The sequence below is a fragment of the Anastrepha ludens genome, chromosome X, assembly GCF_028408465.1.
Source record: "Anastrepha ludens isolate Willacy chromosome X, idAnaLude1.1, whole genome shotgun sequence".
Taxonomy (NCBI): domain Eukaryota; kingdom Metazoa; phylum Arthropoda; class Insecta; order Diptera; family Tephritidae; genus Anastrepha; species Anastrepha ludens.
The window spans coordinates 25590457-25605172 of NC_071503.1; the positions used below are offsets into that span (position 1 = coordinate 25590457).

General features: G+C 35.9%; 1 protein-coding gene across 1 annotated transcript in view; it reads right to left on the reverse strand.

Moving 5' to 3' along the window:
• Window positions 1–560: 560 nt before the first annotated feature.
• LOC128869304 (tau-tubulin kinase homolog Asator-like) overlaps window positions 561–14716 on the reverse strand; it is a 161076-nt gene continuing 146920 nt past the window's right edge. The window contains exon 7 of the mRNA XM_054111833.1: window positions 561–1438. Coding sequence (XP_053967808.1) covers window positions 1434–1438 — 5 coding nt within the window. The 3' untranslated portion in view covers window positions 561–1433. The remainder of the gene's footprint in view (window positions 1439–14716) is intronic.

Below are 14716 nucleotides of genomic sequence, written 5' to 3' on the forward strand. Positions count from 1 at the left end.
TCCTATTCTCAACGTTAGTCTACATATTTTTATCAGAGAACGTAAACTCATAGAGAAGGCACAGTCCCGGCCCGTTCCTCATTTTGGGCTCTAACAAAACACGGGTAAGAAATTCAACTCAGAAATTGCTTCACCACAAGTTAACAGTACGAAATTAATTAATATGGCTGCCGGAGAGAAATGGGAGGGAAAGAGTGACACGCAAGTGTAAAAAAATGTAGTTTACATTAGCTTACATTTGCTTGCGTAGAGAATAGATTCGTACATTTAATATGATTTGTATACATCTTTACATATAGATTTGTTCTTTTTGTTTGAAAATTGCGCGAAATTGTATGTATGCATGTTTATATGCATTGGCATAGGACATATGTATATTAGACTATGAAAATTGCACCAAAGTATATGTATGTATGCATGTTTATATACATATATTAGTATACAACATATCTTATGAGGTATGTGGTATATCTTACCATACATTTTTTCCTTCATATATAATAATAAATTAATAATAAAAACATTAAAACAACAATACAACAACGATACAATTGGTTTTATTTTAAATTCTTCAAGTAAATCAAATTAATAATCCTCATAGAGAAATGGCTCATTACCATGCACACAGGAATATACATACATATATATGCTCACTCAAGTAGGAGGGAGCCAAATGTCGAGCGTTGTCGAACGCGGGGGCCGATTGTGCCTCTTTGTCGTTCGTTCCGCGCTCTCGTTTGCAGTTGTAGCAAGGTAACGCCGCATGAGCAAGATAACGCTGCATGAGCAAAGTAACGTCGCGTAAGCAAGATAACGCCGCATGAACAATGTCCCGCGGCATTTTTTGGTGTGTGCAGCCGGCTGCATCGAATTATAAGTCGTTATCACGTCAAAAATTGTAATTGTAAAATTCTGAAACTGTCGTCTTAAAGATTTGTTAAATGGTGATTTTTTGAAAAAATAGTGTTTATTCAATTGTTATACCAACGGAAATAATATCGTGTACTTAAAAAAAATACTAATACCATCTTTGATCAAAGGATCCCGGAGACCAACTCTTAATCCTAAGCGACAACTTTCCCTTACGCATTTGTTAGTGAATAATACATCTTTTACACCTTATAGTTCTAAAATAACCGGTTCTCAGTTTTTGGGCTCAATGACGATTCTTTCATAGCATTGTCTTGTAATTTAGAATTAGAAATACAAATTTTACACTAATTTTAAAATGTTCAATTAGACCTCATCTATATCACCCAGGCGCATAAATATTTGATTGCAATAATGCGAAGAAATACTCATATTCAGTCCTAATTTCCTCCATACTCTCATACCTCCGCCTCATATAAAGAAGTGCGTCCGCAAACAAGTAGTCGTGGGTTAATTTTTTTTTGTCGATATTCCGGTTTGGGATACTGCGTAATTTTCGTTCTTTAAACTGAAAATAAACACAAAATATAATAATATGTATGATACATTAATAAGCAACAAGAACGGTCATCTTATAGTATGTATCCTAATACAAGTAATTAGTTATGATGTTTCCTACACCGCTTTAGCCATGCTCACGGGGAGAGAATAGCTTCCTTCTACAATCATTAGCGTCTTTGCGTCCTACTCCCTTCTCCCCCCATTTAGGGGCCAAATCAACACGTCCCACTTAATGTCATAATGAAGGGCATTTCAAAAGATGCAGCTAGATGTTGTTTTAAAATAAAACATGTAAAGATTTATAATTTTTGAGGTTTCACTATTTTTGTTCAAAAATATGGCTTCTAAAAATTATAGATGAAAAATTACATCATTTAAATGTCCACCAAGAGTACGTCTACAATTCAAGAGAGCCCGTTGTTGAGAAAGTCGATATATCGATGTTGAAAGTTGTTCAGCCACACTGTGCGCTACTGCAGGAATATTCAGTAACAGAACGTCCAATTTTTGTTCCGCCAGTCCTTTTTCTATCCTCGGCAGAATCAGTTTCTTGAAATTTCTTGACCAACCTTTGAATTGTCACTTTATACGTCTTTTCTAAGGGCTCAGACTTTGCCTCAACTTTATTCAACGAAAAATCCCCACCTTCTCCTCCCTTCATTGCAGAGCTCTCTGCTAAATTGACCATGTTTGTTGTGGACCCACATTTTCTTTAGCCACTTAACCTGCCATAAACTGCACGCTTAATCCACAGCTGCGGTTGAACTCCCGTTATTTGGACATAGTTTACACACCTCCATGACGCTCATAGTTTGTGCAATTGTAACCAGCGCACTACGTCAGTAGTCCCACCGAAGCACAAGCTATACTCGTATGGTATTCTTGCCCTCTCGCCCAATGAATACCGTTACGGAGACCAGCCACCCACCTATCACAGACAAGGAGCTGTAATTATCCCACGTAACACCACGCCATTAGGCATATTTTCGCGGGTTATACTCCTAGATGTGAAGAAGTTTTGCAGGATACTAATCACCTATTCATGTATACACTCAACCTAATTCATTTCAAACCTGTTTTGTTCAACTCTGTCGAGGTAGCACGTTTCCTTTAGATTACCCTGATAGCAACATATGTAAGAGCAACTTAGGTGAGAGCTGGTGCCAAGATAATTTTAGGAATTATAAAGGGTTCTCCAATAAGAGGTGTTATTTTGATATTCAAAGAAAAATGCTATTTTTTATTACAAAATAAATGATCGGATGTTTATTTCATTATAAAGAGGAAGGTATGCCGTTAATAGTGGAAAATAACATCAGGCAAATGACCACCACGACCACGCTTACAGGACAATATCCTTTTCATAAAAATTTCCATAACCCAATAGCAAAGTGGCTATGTCCTCGATAGCCTCACGAATTCTATCTTTGACGTCTTGAACCGACCCTGGGCTGTTGGCGTAGACCTTCTCTTTCACGTGGCCCCAAAGAAAAAAGTCACAAGGTCTTAAATCACAAGATCTCGGTGGCCAATTGTGATCACCTCTTCAAGAGATAACACGGTCCGGAAACTTTTCCCGTAAAAGATCAATGGTTTGGTTGCTTGTGTGGTACGTAGCGCCGTCTTGTTGTCCAGATCAATACCATCCAATTACGGCCATAAAAAATCGTTAATCATCTCGCGATGATCTCGGGTTATTCAAAATAATACCTGTTATTGGGAAACCCTTTATTTGCAGACCTATTTGGCCTTTATGTAAAACATACTTATGTACATAATATGCAATTACACAAATTAAATGAGGCGAAATACATAGGAAAGATCAGATAAATGGAGCTGAAGTGAGGTTTCAAGCCAACACCCAAAGCATGTAGAATTTCCACAACAAGAACTACCATATTGTTTTTTGGTTTTCGCGTCCTATTACAATTAAAAAAGTGTTAGAATACACAAAAGAGCTAGTGTAGAAATAAAAGTTAAAAGTGGGGTAGGAACGAAGAGAAATATAATATATGTACTTTTTAAATACTGTAGGAAGCCACTTCCAAAATGTGTAAGACACATAAAGACTAGCCAATTTTATTAGATTTCTATACTGGCAAGGCACATTTGTTGCAGGTATGTGAGTTGCATTTATTTGTTTCGCAATGACATATCTCAAATTAACTTCAGCTTCCGTAAATTCCGATTTTTTGGTAAATTATTATAAAGCTCATTCGTATAACAATGTTTTGCTATTTTATAACGATTAGTTCTGGGTTTTATGATTTCTGATTTATTTATAATATTTATAAGTATAATTAAATATGCTTCACCCTATTTACGATTGCATCATTACTTATACTTAACACTAAGAAATAAAGCATGTTTTATAAGTAAGGTCGCTACATTTTAATATTTTCGATACATTTTCAGATAAATTACAATTAGGATACCTTTATTACTATTTTTTTCTTTTACGTTTAGTTACAGCAAGTTTAAGTAGTGTTTGTTTGTATGCATATACATTTTAGTAACGGCCTTGGTCATGTTCCTAAAATACTTTTATGTAGAATTTTGAGGTGCGTTTAATGTTTGTCTATATGCAAATTAATTCAATAAATAGTATTGTGTACCTAAAAACGTATGGCTAGCCGAATGAATTTATCCACATTTTCGACGATTTAGACCAGCCGAATAGAATCGTGAGAAATACTGCTTGGTGTTGCATTCATAAGCAGCATTATTTTTTGGCCGCCTGTTCCGTTTTTTCACCTTGATTGAAGTGGTACTGAAAAAGGTATAGAATTTTCTTTTTTACCACGTTTATTTACCTTTATTTTTAATACTGCAACATACAAGGGGCTTCTCTAAGCACAAGTGTATGCCACATTTTAGAACAAAAGTCTTCCTGACTGAGCGCTTGGACTTATCCATCCCCCCCATCTCTAGTACATCGTGAGATGGTATATATATCGCACGCTATAAACATCTTGAGATTTGGATCACTAAAGACATATAGCGGAAAACATTCTGAACTTTTTACTTCACCTATTAATCAAGTGGAGTTTTGTGAGGATAACGAGCTTCTAATTAAAACGATACGAATGTACCTAAAGCTGTAAGATGAAGTACAAATTAAGATTCCGCAATCATCAGAAGGAAATTCGCATAAAATTGCATGTACTCCATAGGGTGCCCCTTAAATTTCAAGATCAATATTCTTTTACTCATACCTTCTTAAAAGTTTCGTAATAACCCTATATTGTCTAGAAAAAAATATTACCTCTATTGATAAACGATAACCCGTACACACTTGCGATTTAAACTTGTCCATACAAGTTGAATGAGTACTGCGCTGTGACTTGTAACTAAATGCTTTATTTATGATTTTTGAGATTATTAGTGCTCCATTGTTTAGTGTGTAAACATGTCAGTGGAACTAGGGAGTGACAAACAAAATATTTTCCTGATCGGATTGCCTAGCTATCAAAAAAATGGTGCAAAACTGCCATCTAGTCGACAAGTTCTTGAGAGAGGTACTATTTTACAATAATCGTCAGGTTGAACTCACTGTTAGTGAAAGTGCAAATCTTGTGGTTAGGGAGTTATTCATATATGGGGAAAAAGCAAAAGTTCCAACAAAGGTATTTCCTAACTGCGTAAAGAAACTTGTTGATTTATAAAGGGTGGTGAAATTTCAAGGGCCGATGTTGAATGTGAACCACACCTAAACGTCAACGACACCGTTGGACTTCTTTCTTTCAAAATTACTATTTGACAACAGCATGAAAACTTTAAATTACGTGATCTCTCCAGAGCCAATCTCATTGCAGTATTATTCGACGCAGAGAGCTGTCGATATACGATCTCACTCACACTTAAGTCTAAGCATAGCGCTGTTCACTCGCACTCATGAAAATATTGTCGAACACCCGGCAGATAGAAAGTCACATCAGAACATTCTGTCTTTTTGAGCATATTAAATTTTCAAAGTGCCTCAAAAACATTTTTTTCATACACAATTAATTTTTTTTTTTTTAATTTAGGGGTTGGTTTAGCCCCGCCACCCCTTAGCCAGGTCTGCGTTTCTGTATTTAGATAACATGAAAGAAGTATTCTAGATGATTTTCATTGTGCCTCAAATACTGCTCAAAAATTCTTACCAGCTCTTAGAGTAATAGGGGAAGATCAATTATTTTTTAGTGGAACAGAGAGAGCTAAGTCGTCCGGGATGCTTAGGTGGTGTAAACAAAAAATTGGAGGAAAACCAAGAAAAATCTAGACGACGACGACTGGAAGAAAAGGACCAAGAGAATTACTGGCTGTTGCATCTACTTCACCACAAATAACATAGAAAGTGTAGAATATTCAGATGAACAAAAGATCTTGAATTCTAAACTCAGCGTGCAGGACATTCCCTGCCATGGCCAAATTTCAAAAAGAGGTAGAAAGAATCTCCTATCACCTAAACTAGTTGCAGCTTTAGATCGATGCCAGTTAAGCATTAGAGACTCCGTTTAAATTCTTAATGCAGTGATAGAAGCGCTTGATCTGACTAGCGATGATTTCCCTATTAACAAATCCTACAGCATATTCGAACTGAAACTAGAAAATCAAGGGCAGAAGCAATAATATCTGACTTCCAAAACAATGTACCCGAAGTGGTCACAATCCATTGGGATGGAAAACTCGTAACCGGGTTGGATGTACGAAGGTCAAGAGAAGAACGTTTGCCAGTTATTGCTTCGTTTGACGATAAAGAACTGCTTCTTGCAGTATCAAAACTAGAGAGTTCTTCTAGAAAACATCAAGCTAAGGCCGTATCAAAAGCTCTCTTTGACTGGAACCTTCACGATAAAGTACAAATAGAGTACTGCGGTACGACCGCTTCTAATACTGGCTGTTTCAATGGAGCTTGTGCTATTTCGGAGCAACCTTTAGGAAGAGAATTACTGCTTTTCGCCTGTCGTCATTATGTTTATGGATTGGTCCTGAAAGCTGTCTTTGAAACCGAGATATTCCAGATATTCCGATGTTCAAAAAGCTCAGGGAAAATTGCAAAAACATTGATTGTAGTAACATTTCATAAAAGAACGTGTCGCCAAGACAGACATTTGAGCTTTGTTAATATTTTTTAAGGCAGAATTAAAGGTCTAGTAAGAGATGACTACCGCGAATTGGTCGAACTGTGCGTAATATTTTTAGCAGGAGACAGAGAGGAAAAATTAAAACAGAGGGCCCCCCGGAGCTATACATCAGGCACGCTAAATGGCGTGCAGAATGACTGCGAAGGACAAACATTCTCTACACCATGTTTGCTTATTTGATGTGATATTGTATGTTAAAGCTTGGCTCGAATGCACAGTGGCGATCAAATCATCTAACCAAGATTTGCGCTCCTTGGAGATGTTGAATAAGCAAGTTTAGTTAAACATTGTGGTATTTATGTGAAGAGACAGTCATTCTTTCACTGTTTGTTAATAAAGTTGATAAATTAACTAAAAATAAAATGATTGGCACCTTCAACAGGGACAAAACCTCAGATTTTAGCAAACGTTATTACCCATCGCAGGAAGAACTGATGCAAAAGTTGATTTTGGTAAGTTAAATTGACTTTTTGTGGTATTTTTTAATTTTTTGTTAATTTTTTTTTTTTGTTATTCCACTTTTTTTCTTATTTTTTCAGACAAAACACTAGATGATTTCGTATCGGAGAAGAGCAAACAATTTAAACTACGACTGCAGATCGACGACACTTTTCTAAAGGAAAATGTGTCTTCTTGGGATAATAATGCTGCTTTTCTGGAAGCTAAAAGAGAATACGTCATTTGAGAGTTGTGAATGATACTACTGAAAAGGTTGTTAAATTAATGCAAGAAATTCTATATTTGAGCATCTTATAGCATTAATAAAAACTGTAGAGGGCATACGCTACATTCTTGTCATATAAGACTAGAGTGTCTCTACTCGTATATACAAATGTAAATAAGTAAACAAAGCCAAAGTTTTGTTCGAAAGTGGAAGACGACTATCATGAGCTTCGGTAGTTGATGAGATCCTACTGATCAATGATTGTTTCCCCCAGCACAAATTCCTACTGATTTGCCTTTCCAGCTATATATGCACTTACTTGCATTAGCGTCCAAAGTCAACTCTATTTCTTCGTTTAGCTGAATCTAATAAGTTCAGATTTAATTTAATAACACAATAGCACTTGATTCGATATTGAGACTGGTACTATTCAACTTCTATGGCACATAGTGATAGTCCAACACAAAATCCAGACTTAATTTGCAACGTACTAACAAGATGAAACCGACTTTATATTAGGTATAGTCGTAGGCGGCCTTAGTAGCCGAATAGGTTGGTGCGCGACTACCATTCGGAATTCAGAGAGAACGTAGGTTCGAATCCCGGTAAAAGACCAAAATAAAGAAAACGTTTTTTCTAATAGCGGTCGCCCCTTGGGAGGCAATAGCAAACCTCCGAGTGTATTTCTGCCATGAAAAAGGTCCTCATAAAAAATATCTGCAATTCGGAGTCGGCTTGAAATTCTAGGTCTCTCCATTTGTGGAACAACATCAAGACGCACACCAAAAATAGGAGGAGGAGCTCGGCCAAACACCCGAAAAGGGTGTACGCACCAATTATATATTGTATATAAAGTCATAGTATAATACGGGAAAATAAGGGCGTTGTTAAGTAGTAAACTGGAATGACAACGCTGTAAAAATAGTGATGTCCCTTTAGGAGGAAAATATTTAATTCCACTGATAAATATAGTTTGGTGCAAGATTTTATTTTTTTATTTTTAAACAAGAATCATTAAAAATTTATTTTAAGTAGTGGTTCATATTTTTCTATAAGCCGCTAATTAATTCGACATGTTCTTCGAGTCCAATATATGTGTATATCTATTAACATACCACCTATCCTTAGAGCACACATAAAACAGCTGGTTTGTTTATTCAGATACAATCATACGTAAATCAGTTGGCTTGTGCGCTGCAGGTAGAAAGAAAAAAATATTTTGAAATATTTTCTAACATATTTTCAAAAGAATTATGAACTTAAAGTTACGTCCAAGTGACGTAGCATCGGTGAAATCATGTCCAACACACAACTTATTCATCTATGGCTAAAACAAAGTGCAGTTTTAATTAAATTAATTTGATATATAATATGTTACATATTTCAAGCCAACTCTAATTCGACTAAGACTATGCACCTATAAGTAAGTGAGCTTGGGTTCGATCAGTTTATAAATTTCAAACCAAACCCATATCATTTATTCAGCCTTCCAGCAACGAATACAGTAACAAGATATTTTACGAAACATGCCCACCAAACTACTTACATATATACGAGGTAAAATACTTCTAATTGCAATACTTATCCTCACACAGAAGAGTAAGTCTGTATAACAGAAAAAAAGACAATGGCGCTTCATAATAATCCTGAGTTAGAGCACACTCCAGTTATAGTAATAGAAAAATATAAAAACGACTCTATTTATTTCAGTTTAGTGCCATGTTCTGCCAAGAGATAACCTTGTGCAAACTTCTACTGCTCTGTAAAGTATTAAGTAGAATTACTGTTAAACACGCGTTCTGGCGTTTCCTCAGTTAATTGTTTACTTGAGATTATTTACTTATTGTGATTGATAGTTGGCAAACGAGCTGAATTTGCTGTATGTAGAGCAGCTAAATGGTCTGTCACAATGGCCAACGAAATTGACTGAGAGCAAAATAAATTATGGCACAAATTTCTAATGAGGCGCAGATGCAAAAGTGTACTAAGGCATGCTTTTTTTTGGCAATAATCGCGAATCTTTTATAATATCGAAATATATTTAAGCTTCTTTTTTTCTATCAAAAGCATAACTTTAACTCCCTTAACATACACAGAAACTTAAATTTCGTTTAATTTTCCAGGATTGGTACCAGCTTTACATGTTTTCGTCGCTCTAGCTTTAGAGGCGACGAAGCGAAAAAGCTGACTTTAACTAGGCCACGAGTAATCTAAAGCGCACCTTTAATTAAAGTATGGTCTAACTTCTTTCGAGCCTATAAGATGTTCCGGAAACACGAAAGGAGTGTTGTATCTATTTAGCTATTCAAATCTGTATATAAATAAAGTTAATTAAATATAATAAACGAATGCAGTTTAATCGAATGCTCTAATTCCTTAAAAGTATTTTTTTGGAGTTTACTCCTTAAGAAACGATATATAAGGCCCACGGTATGAAAACAATATGGGTAGTAAAATCTGGCGTACGCTGACGGAAGTGTACGCTGACGGAAGTGACGCGTTGCCCTTTCTCTATGCCCCTTTTCTCTTTTGGTTTGTGTTTTTGATGGTTTATTTAGTTGGTAAGTGTTTATTTCAAATTTTTCCAACGAAGACACAAACCACCACTTTGAATATTTCAATATTATCTGCGCAGCGCAATAGTGCAACAACAAACCATACAGCAGCTACTCAGTGTTTTTGCTACTACATTTCACCTCAAACTGTGCATGTGTAATTGTGCCTGCGAATGTTTTGTTACAATGGAGAAACTACTCAGAGTGTTTTGCTGCTACATTTGACATCAAACTGTGGCTCATCATCATAAATGTGTGGCTTACAAAGTATATTCACTAATTTTGCTAATAGCAAAATTGCATAGCTGGAAACATAAAACGCCTCTGTTAGCTATCCTACACAAAATTTTGGTAACTGTGCTTGTTAATTATTAATTCCGCAGTTACCGTGTAAAGCAAATTAAACTTTAGAACAGCCATTTTTACTACGCCGCTGGCCAAGGCATCCACACCAGAGCAGCAATAGAAACTTGGTTAAGAATTTGCGCTAGCTAAGCTACGCACCATTTCTGGTTCCATTTTGCAAAGACGCTACTACCAGAGAATGTTAATGCAATGAGAAGGAGCAAATGTTAAATGAGCTTTTTTCGAGTACTAATTTGTAGATTCGCGAATAAATTTGCGATTAAGAAGGCCGCGCGGCAGTTAGTTTGTGGTGCAGAAGCTAAAGTCGGGGGAATTATTCGTTTTGTTTTTTGGCACGTATTTAATTCAGGTTCAAGTCCTGAAATCATATTTTTTTTCTTGCACATTTTTTTTTACAATTCAAACCAGGAAAGTTTGGTAAAATTCTTGAGTTTATTTTAATTAAAATTTCTTAAAAATACTGTTTTTTTTGTATTTTATAAATGGAAATTTCTTTTCGGTATAAAATAGTTCATACTGGATATGACCTGATTTTTATATAAATCAATCAAAACAGAAAATATGTACATATGTCTATAATCTATTTCATCAAATCCAAATTATATTGATGAGAAAATATCATTCTAATAACCGTCCGGAAAGCCAAACGCGCAAACACACATACATATGCATATAATTACGCATACAAACTTTCAACTAACGCAGAATATGTGCGTATAAAACTGCGAATCGAATAAATGAGTGATTTAGAAAACTTCATTAGTGATTGTAGATTAGCGCAATCGTGAAAGACGTGTTGTGTATGCGGTACATAGTCTCATGTTTGACTCAGGTTCAAGTCCTGTACACAGTTTTTTGTTCGATATTTTTATTTCATTTTTTATATTTGGTTTAATTAGAATTGATTTAAAATAGTGTACTCAGGTTTTTCTAATATCTGTTATATAGAAATTTATTTTCTATATAACATTATTCATACTTCATTTGAATTAATTTATATGTAAAACAGCCATAAAGGCAATCATATGAATATGCATTCCTATATTTAATCTCTTCAGTCAAATCTGAACTACTTACATACACATATTGATGAGAAAATATTCTAATATCCATGGATGCATTCAGAAAGCCAAACGCGCATACACGCATATGTATACAAATATATACAAACCTTCAACGAACGCAAAATGTATGCATATAAAAAACAACAACTGCGACCGTCTTCTTGTCCGTCAGTGAAAAGATGGGATATGTATACCCTATGAGCAAAAAGAACCGGGAAGGTGATGTTGACTGTTTCCTTCGATTGCCAAGGCATAGTCCACCATGAGTACCTTCCATCGGACCAGACAGTCAATAGAGAATATTATTTATCCGTTTTGAAACCTTAGAGAGATGCTGTGTGTTGCAAACCGCCGGAAATGTGAGCAAACAATTCTCAGATTTTGCATGATGATAACGCGCCATCGCACTGATCAAAGAGAATACAAATCGGCCTGCCGGGGGTGTTTGGAGGACTGGGTTAAACGTTGGCACATGTGTGTTGCTTCAGACGGGTCATATTTTGAAGGAGATAATATAAATTTGCCTTAAATTTAACTCTGTTTTGTTTAATTTAAACATTCCCGGTACTTTCTGATCATAAGGTACATATATGCGGCTTTGCGGACAGCAATGTGTGATTCGCTGGAAGTCGCATTAACTCGCGACTGTCGCACAGTTAGAAGACATATTTACATACATATAAGGGTGCATACATACATACGGAGCCGCGGCCAATCGACATGACAAAAATTTAAGATTTATCAAATATTGGCAAATAATTCCACGCGAAATATTCCAATATTGACTATTTTCGAATGGTCGCGAAAATTGGCATATGGGCGGCTCGTTTTATGAATGAAATTGAAATATGAGCTCTAACTTATGAATGAACTTTTTGTTTTTGTTCTAAATTGTTCAGCGCCGTCGCTGATAGAATCATGGCCGCTGCGACTGCGTCTACGAATGTATTTTGTTTTTGTAGTCGCTAGGCTTAGATTTTAGCTTTGGGCGACATGCGCATGTGAGGTATGTGTTTTTGTTGTGTTCTAGAACATTTTAGAATGTGTGGTGGCAAAGCGGCCATCGCGTTGCGCTTGCTGTTGCTTTTGCGTCTATCAAAGTATTGTGTTTTTGTAAGTATAATATTAGGAATATCGACTGGTGAAAGACAAAAGTACACGGAAGCAAGAAGGGAGCGCTGTACTCGCGCATATATGCATGAATGTATGAACGTGCATGGATGTAGTAACATATGAATACAATTATTTTGTAGGAAGTTTAGAAGGCAAGTAGGTATACTCGTATATGTATGTATATATGCTAGGACATAAAGTGGGTATATATACATACATAGAGCAGAATTGTTTTTGCACTTGTTAGGAAGAAACTCGTTCACTATTGCGTATGTGTATTTGATTTCTTGTAAGAATGTGATGTGCTATGACATGTGTACATACATAAGTCAAGGTTATTTGGGCATACTTGCATATGTGATATGATGTTCTTGCGCTTGTGCATTATTGTTTTTCATATACAAATGTACACACATACATATGTATGTAAATGCTGTCGAATACATAAACTATAAATTGACATAAAATATAAAATAAGTGTTGATTTATCTTAAAACGTTCTTTTTTTCTGAATGCAAATACCTCCTATTGACATGTACATACATATTATGTACTTATGTATGTTATCATATACCATCATTTATTTACATATGAAGTATACGTTCATTTTTGAATGTATGTAATGAAAAACTTCATGAATTACTTTCAGAACTTTATTAAAATTTATTCGCGTCGCGCGCATGCACAAAACCTTTTGTTCACAACGCAGGCGCAGAAATAAACGCTCTGCGTATTTATCCTCCCCACGTGACTCGCCATCAATTCTCGGTGCAAATTTTTTTTTTTTAATGTAATGTAATTGAAAAAAGAAATTATGTATTAAATTTTACGTATTCGCTTATTATTTCAAAAATACGAAAATAGTAAAAACTTAATTGGTTTAATGTCGAGGTGAGAAATGTGTTGTGTGTTGAGGTGAAAGGTGTGTGGTGTTTCTAATTTTTGTGTGGGCAAAAGTCAGTGAGGTGTCTATAAAGTCGGTGTGCTAAATTCTCTTACTTCAAATCTTTCAAATCTCAATTGTACTAAAAAAAGCTCACAGTAACATTTGCACCTTCTCATTGCATTAACATTCTCTGCTTTTACTCGCCTGTATCGTTAATCGATGGCCATATAGAAAAGCTTCATTCGTACCAAAAAATCTATAAAGTAGAACTGGTGGTACAGCGCGAAAGTAGTTTACAAGAAACTTGCATTTTTATTTTAAAGTCGTACTCGCACATGGTAGTCATTCCGTAACTTTGCGTAAACACATTAAAATATTAGGCGTAACACAAAAAATTCCACGAATATTAACTGAAAAAGTTGTACGAAATCGTATTACTTTAATATACTTATATATCCAGAGAGGAGTGTACGTTTTTAACTCAAGTGCACACAGCTGTGTATGTGGAAACGAATAAACGCAAAACGTGTATACTGGTTCCCTTGATCAAATGTACCACAGTTGAGTTAGTAAACAAAAATGTGATGAGTTTCTGAAAAAGTACGTAAGTAGCTCAAGTACGTTTACGTCTCACCGAGGGATAGAAGAATAAGATTAGATTTGGATAACAAAAACGTGGGGGCGATCTGAAAAAGAAATAGATGAATGTAGGGGAGGTAAGATGTTTAACGACCGCTAAGACTGAAGAAAAATATGTCGAAGGCGGAAAAAGGACGCAAAATTTGGAATACATTAATAGCAATACATCTTTAACAAGTATTTATAGTGGAGGGAGTAATGATAGGACTTTTGTCATGACCACAACCGAAGGCTATTATTATCATAAAAAGCAAATCTCAACCATACCTAGGTCAAATCTCAAAACTAGGTTTTGAGTGCATCGACCGTATAACTATAAACTCGGAGAAACCAACTATTAACATTTGGGAAGAGTATTGCTGACTTTCTAGAAATTAAATTCGAATTTCGTTCTTCTTTGGAATACTTCGTGGCAATTGGATTAACCGAGCTTTGCTGACGATTGTTCGGTAATGGCGTCCGGGAATGAAATGCAGCTAAAGGTGAAAGTCGACGACATACCGATATCGACCGTTAACAGTACCAAAATTTTGGGTGTCACCTTCGACAGTTTAATCTCCTTTTCAGCGTATACAACCGCAATTGCCACTAAGGTCCAAAACCGCAAAAAGGTCTTCAAATCTCTATCCGGCAGCACTTGGAGCATAGACAAAGAAATGGGGGACATTTAAAGCAATTGGGCGGCCGATACTAAATTGCCCTGCCTAAATCGCCGGGCCCTAGTGATTCGTGGTGCACAAAGCTTCAGATCTACCAAAATACTGCTATCAGGACAGGCACGAGATGCCCCCTGATTTCTCCTCTACAACACCTTCACAACGAGGCTTCCATGCTTCCGGTCAAGGAGCATGGCAAGCAATTTCTCCAAA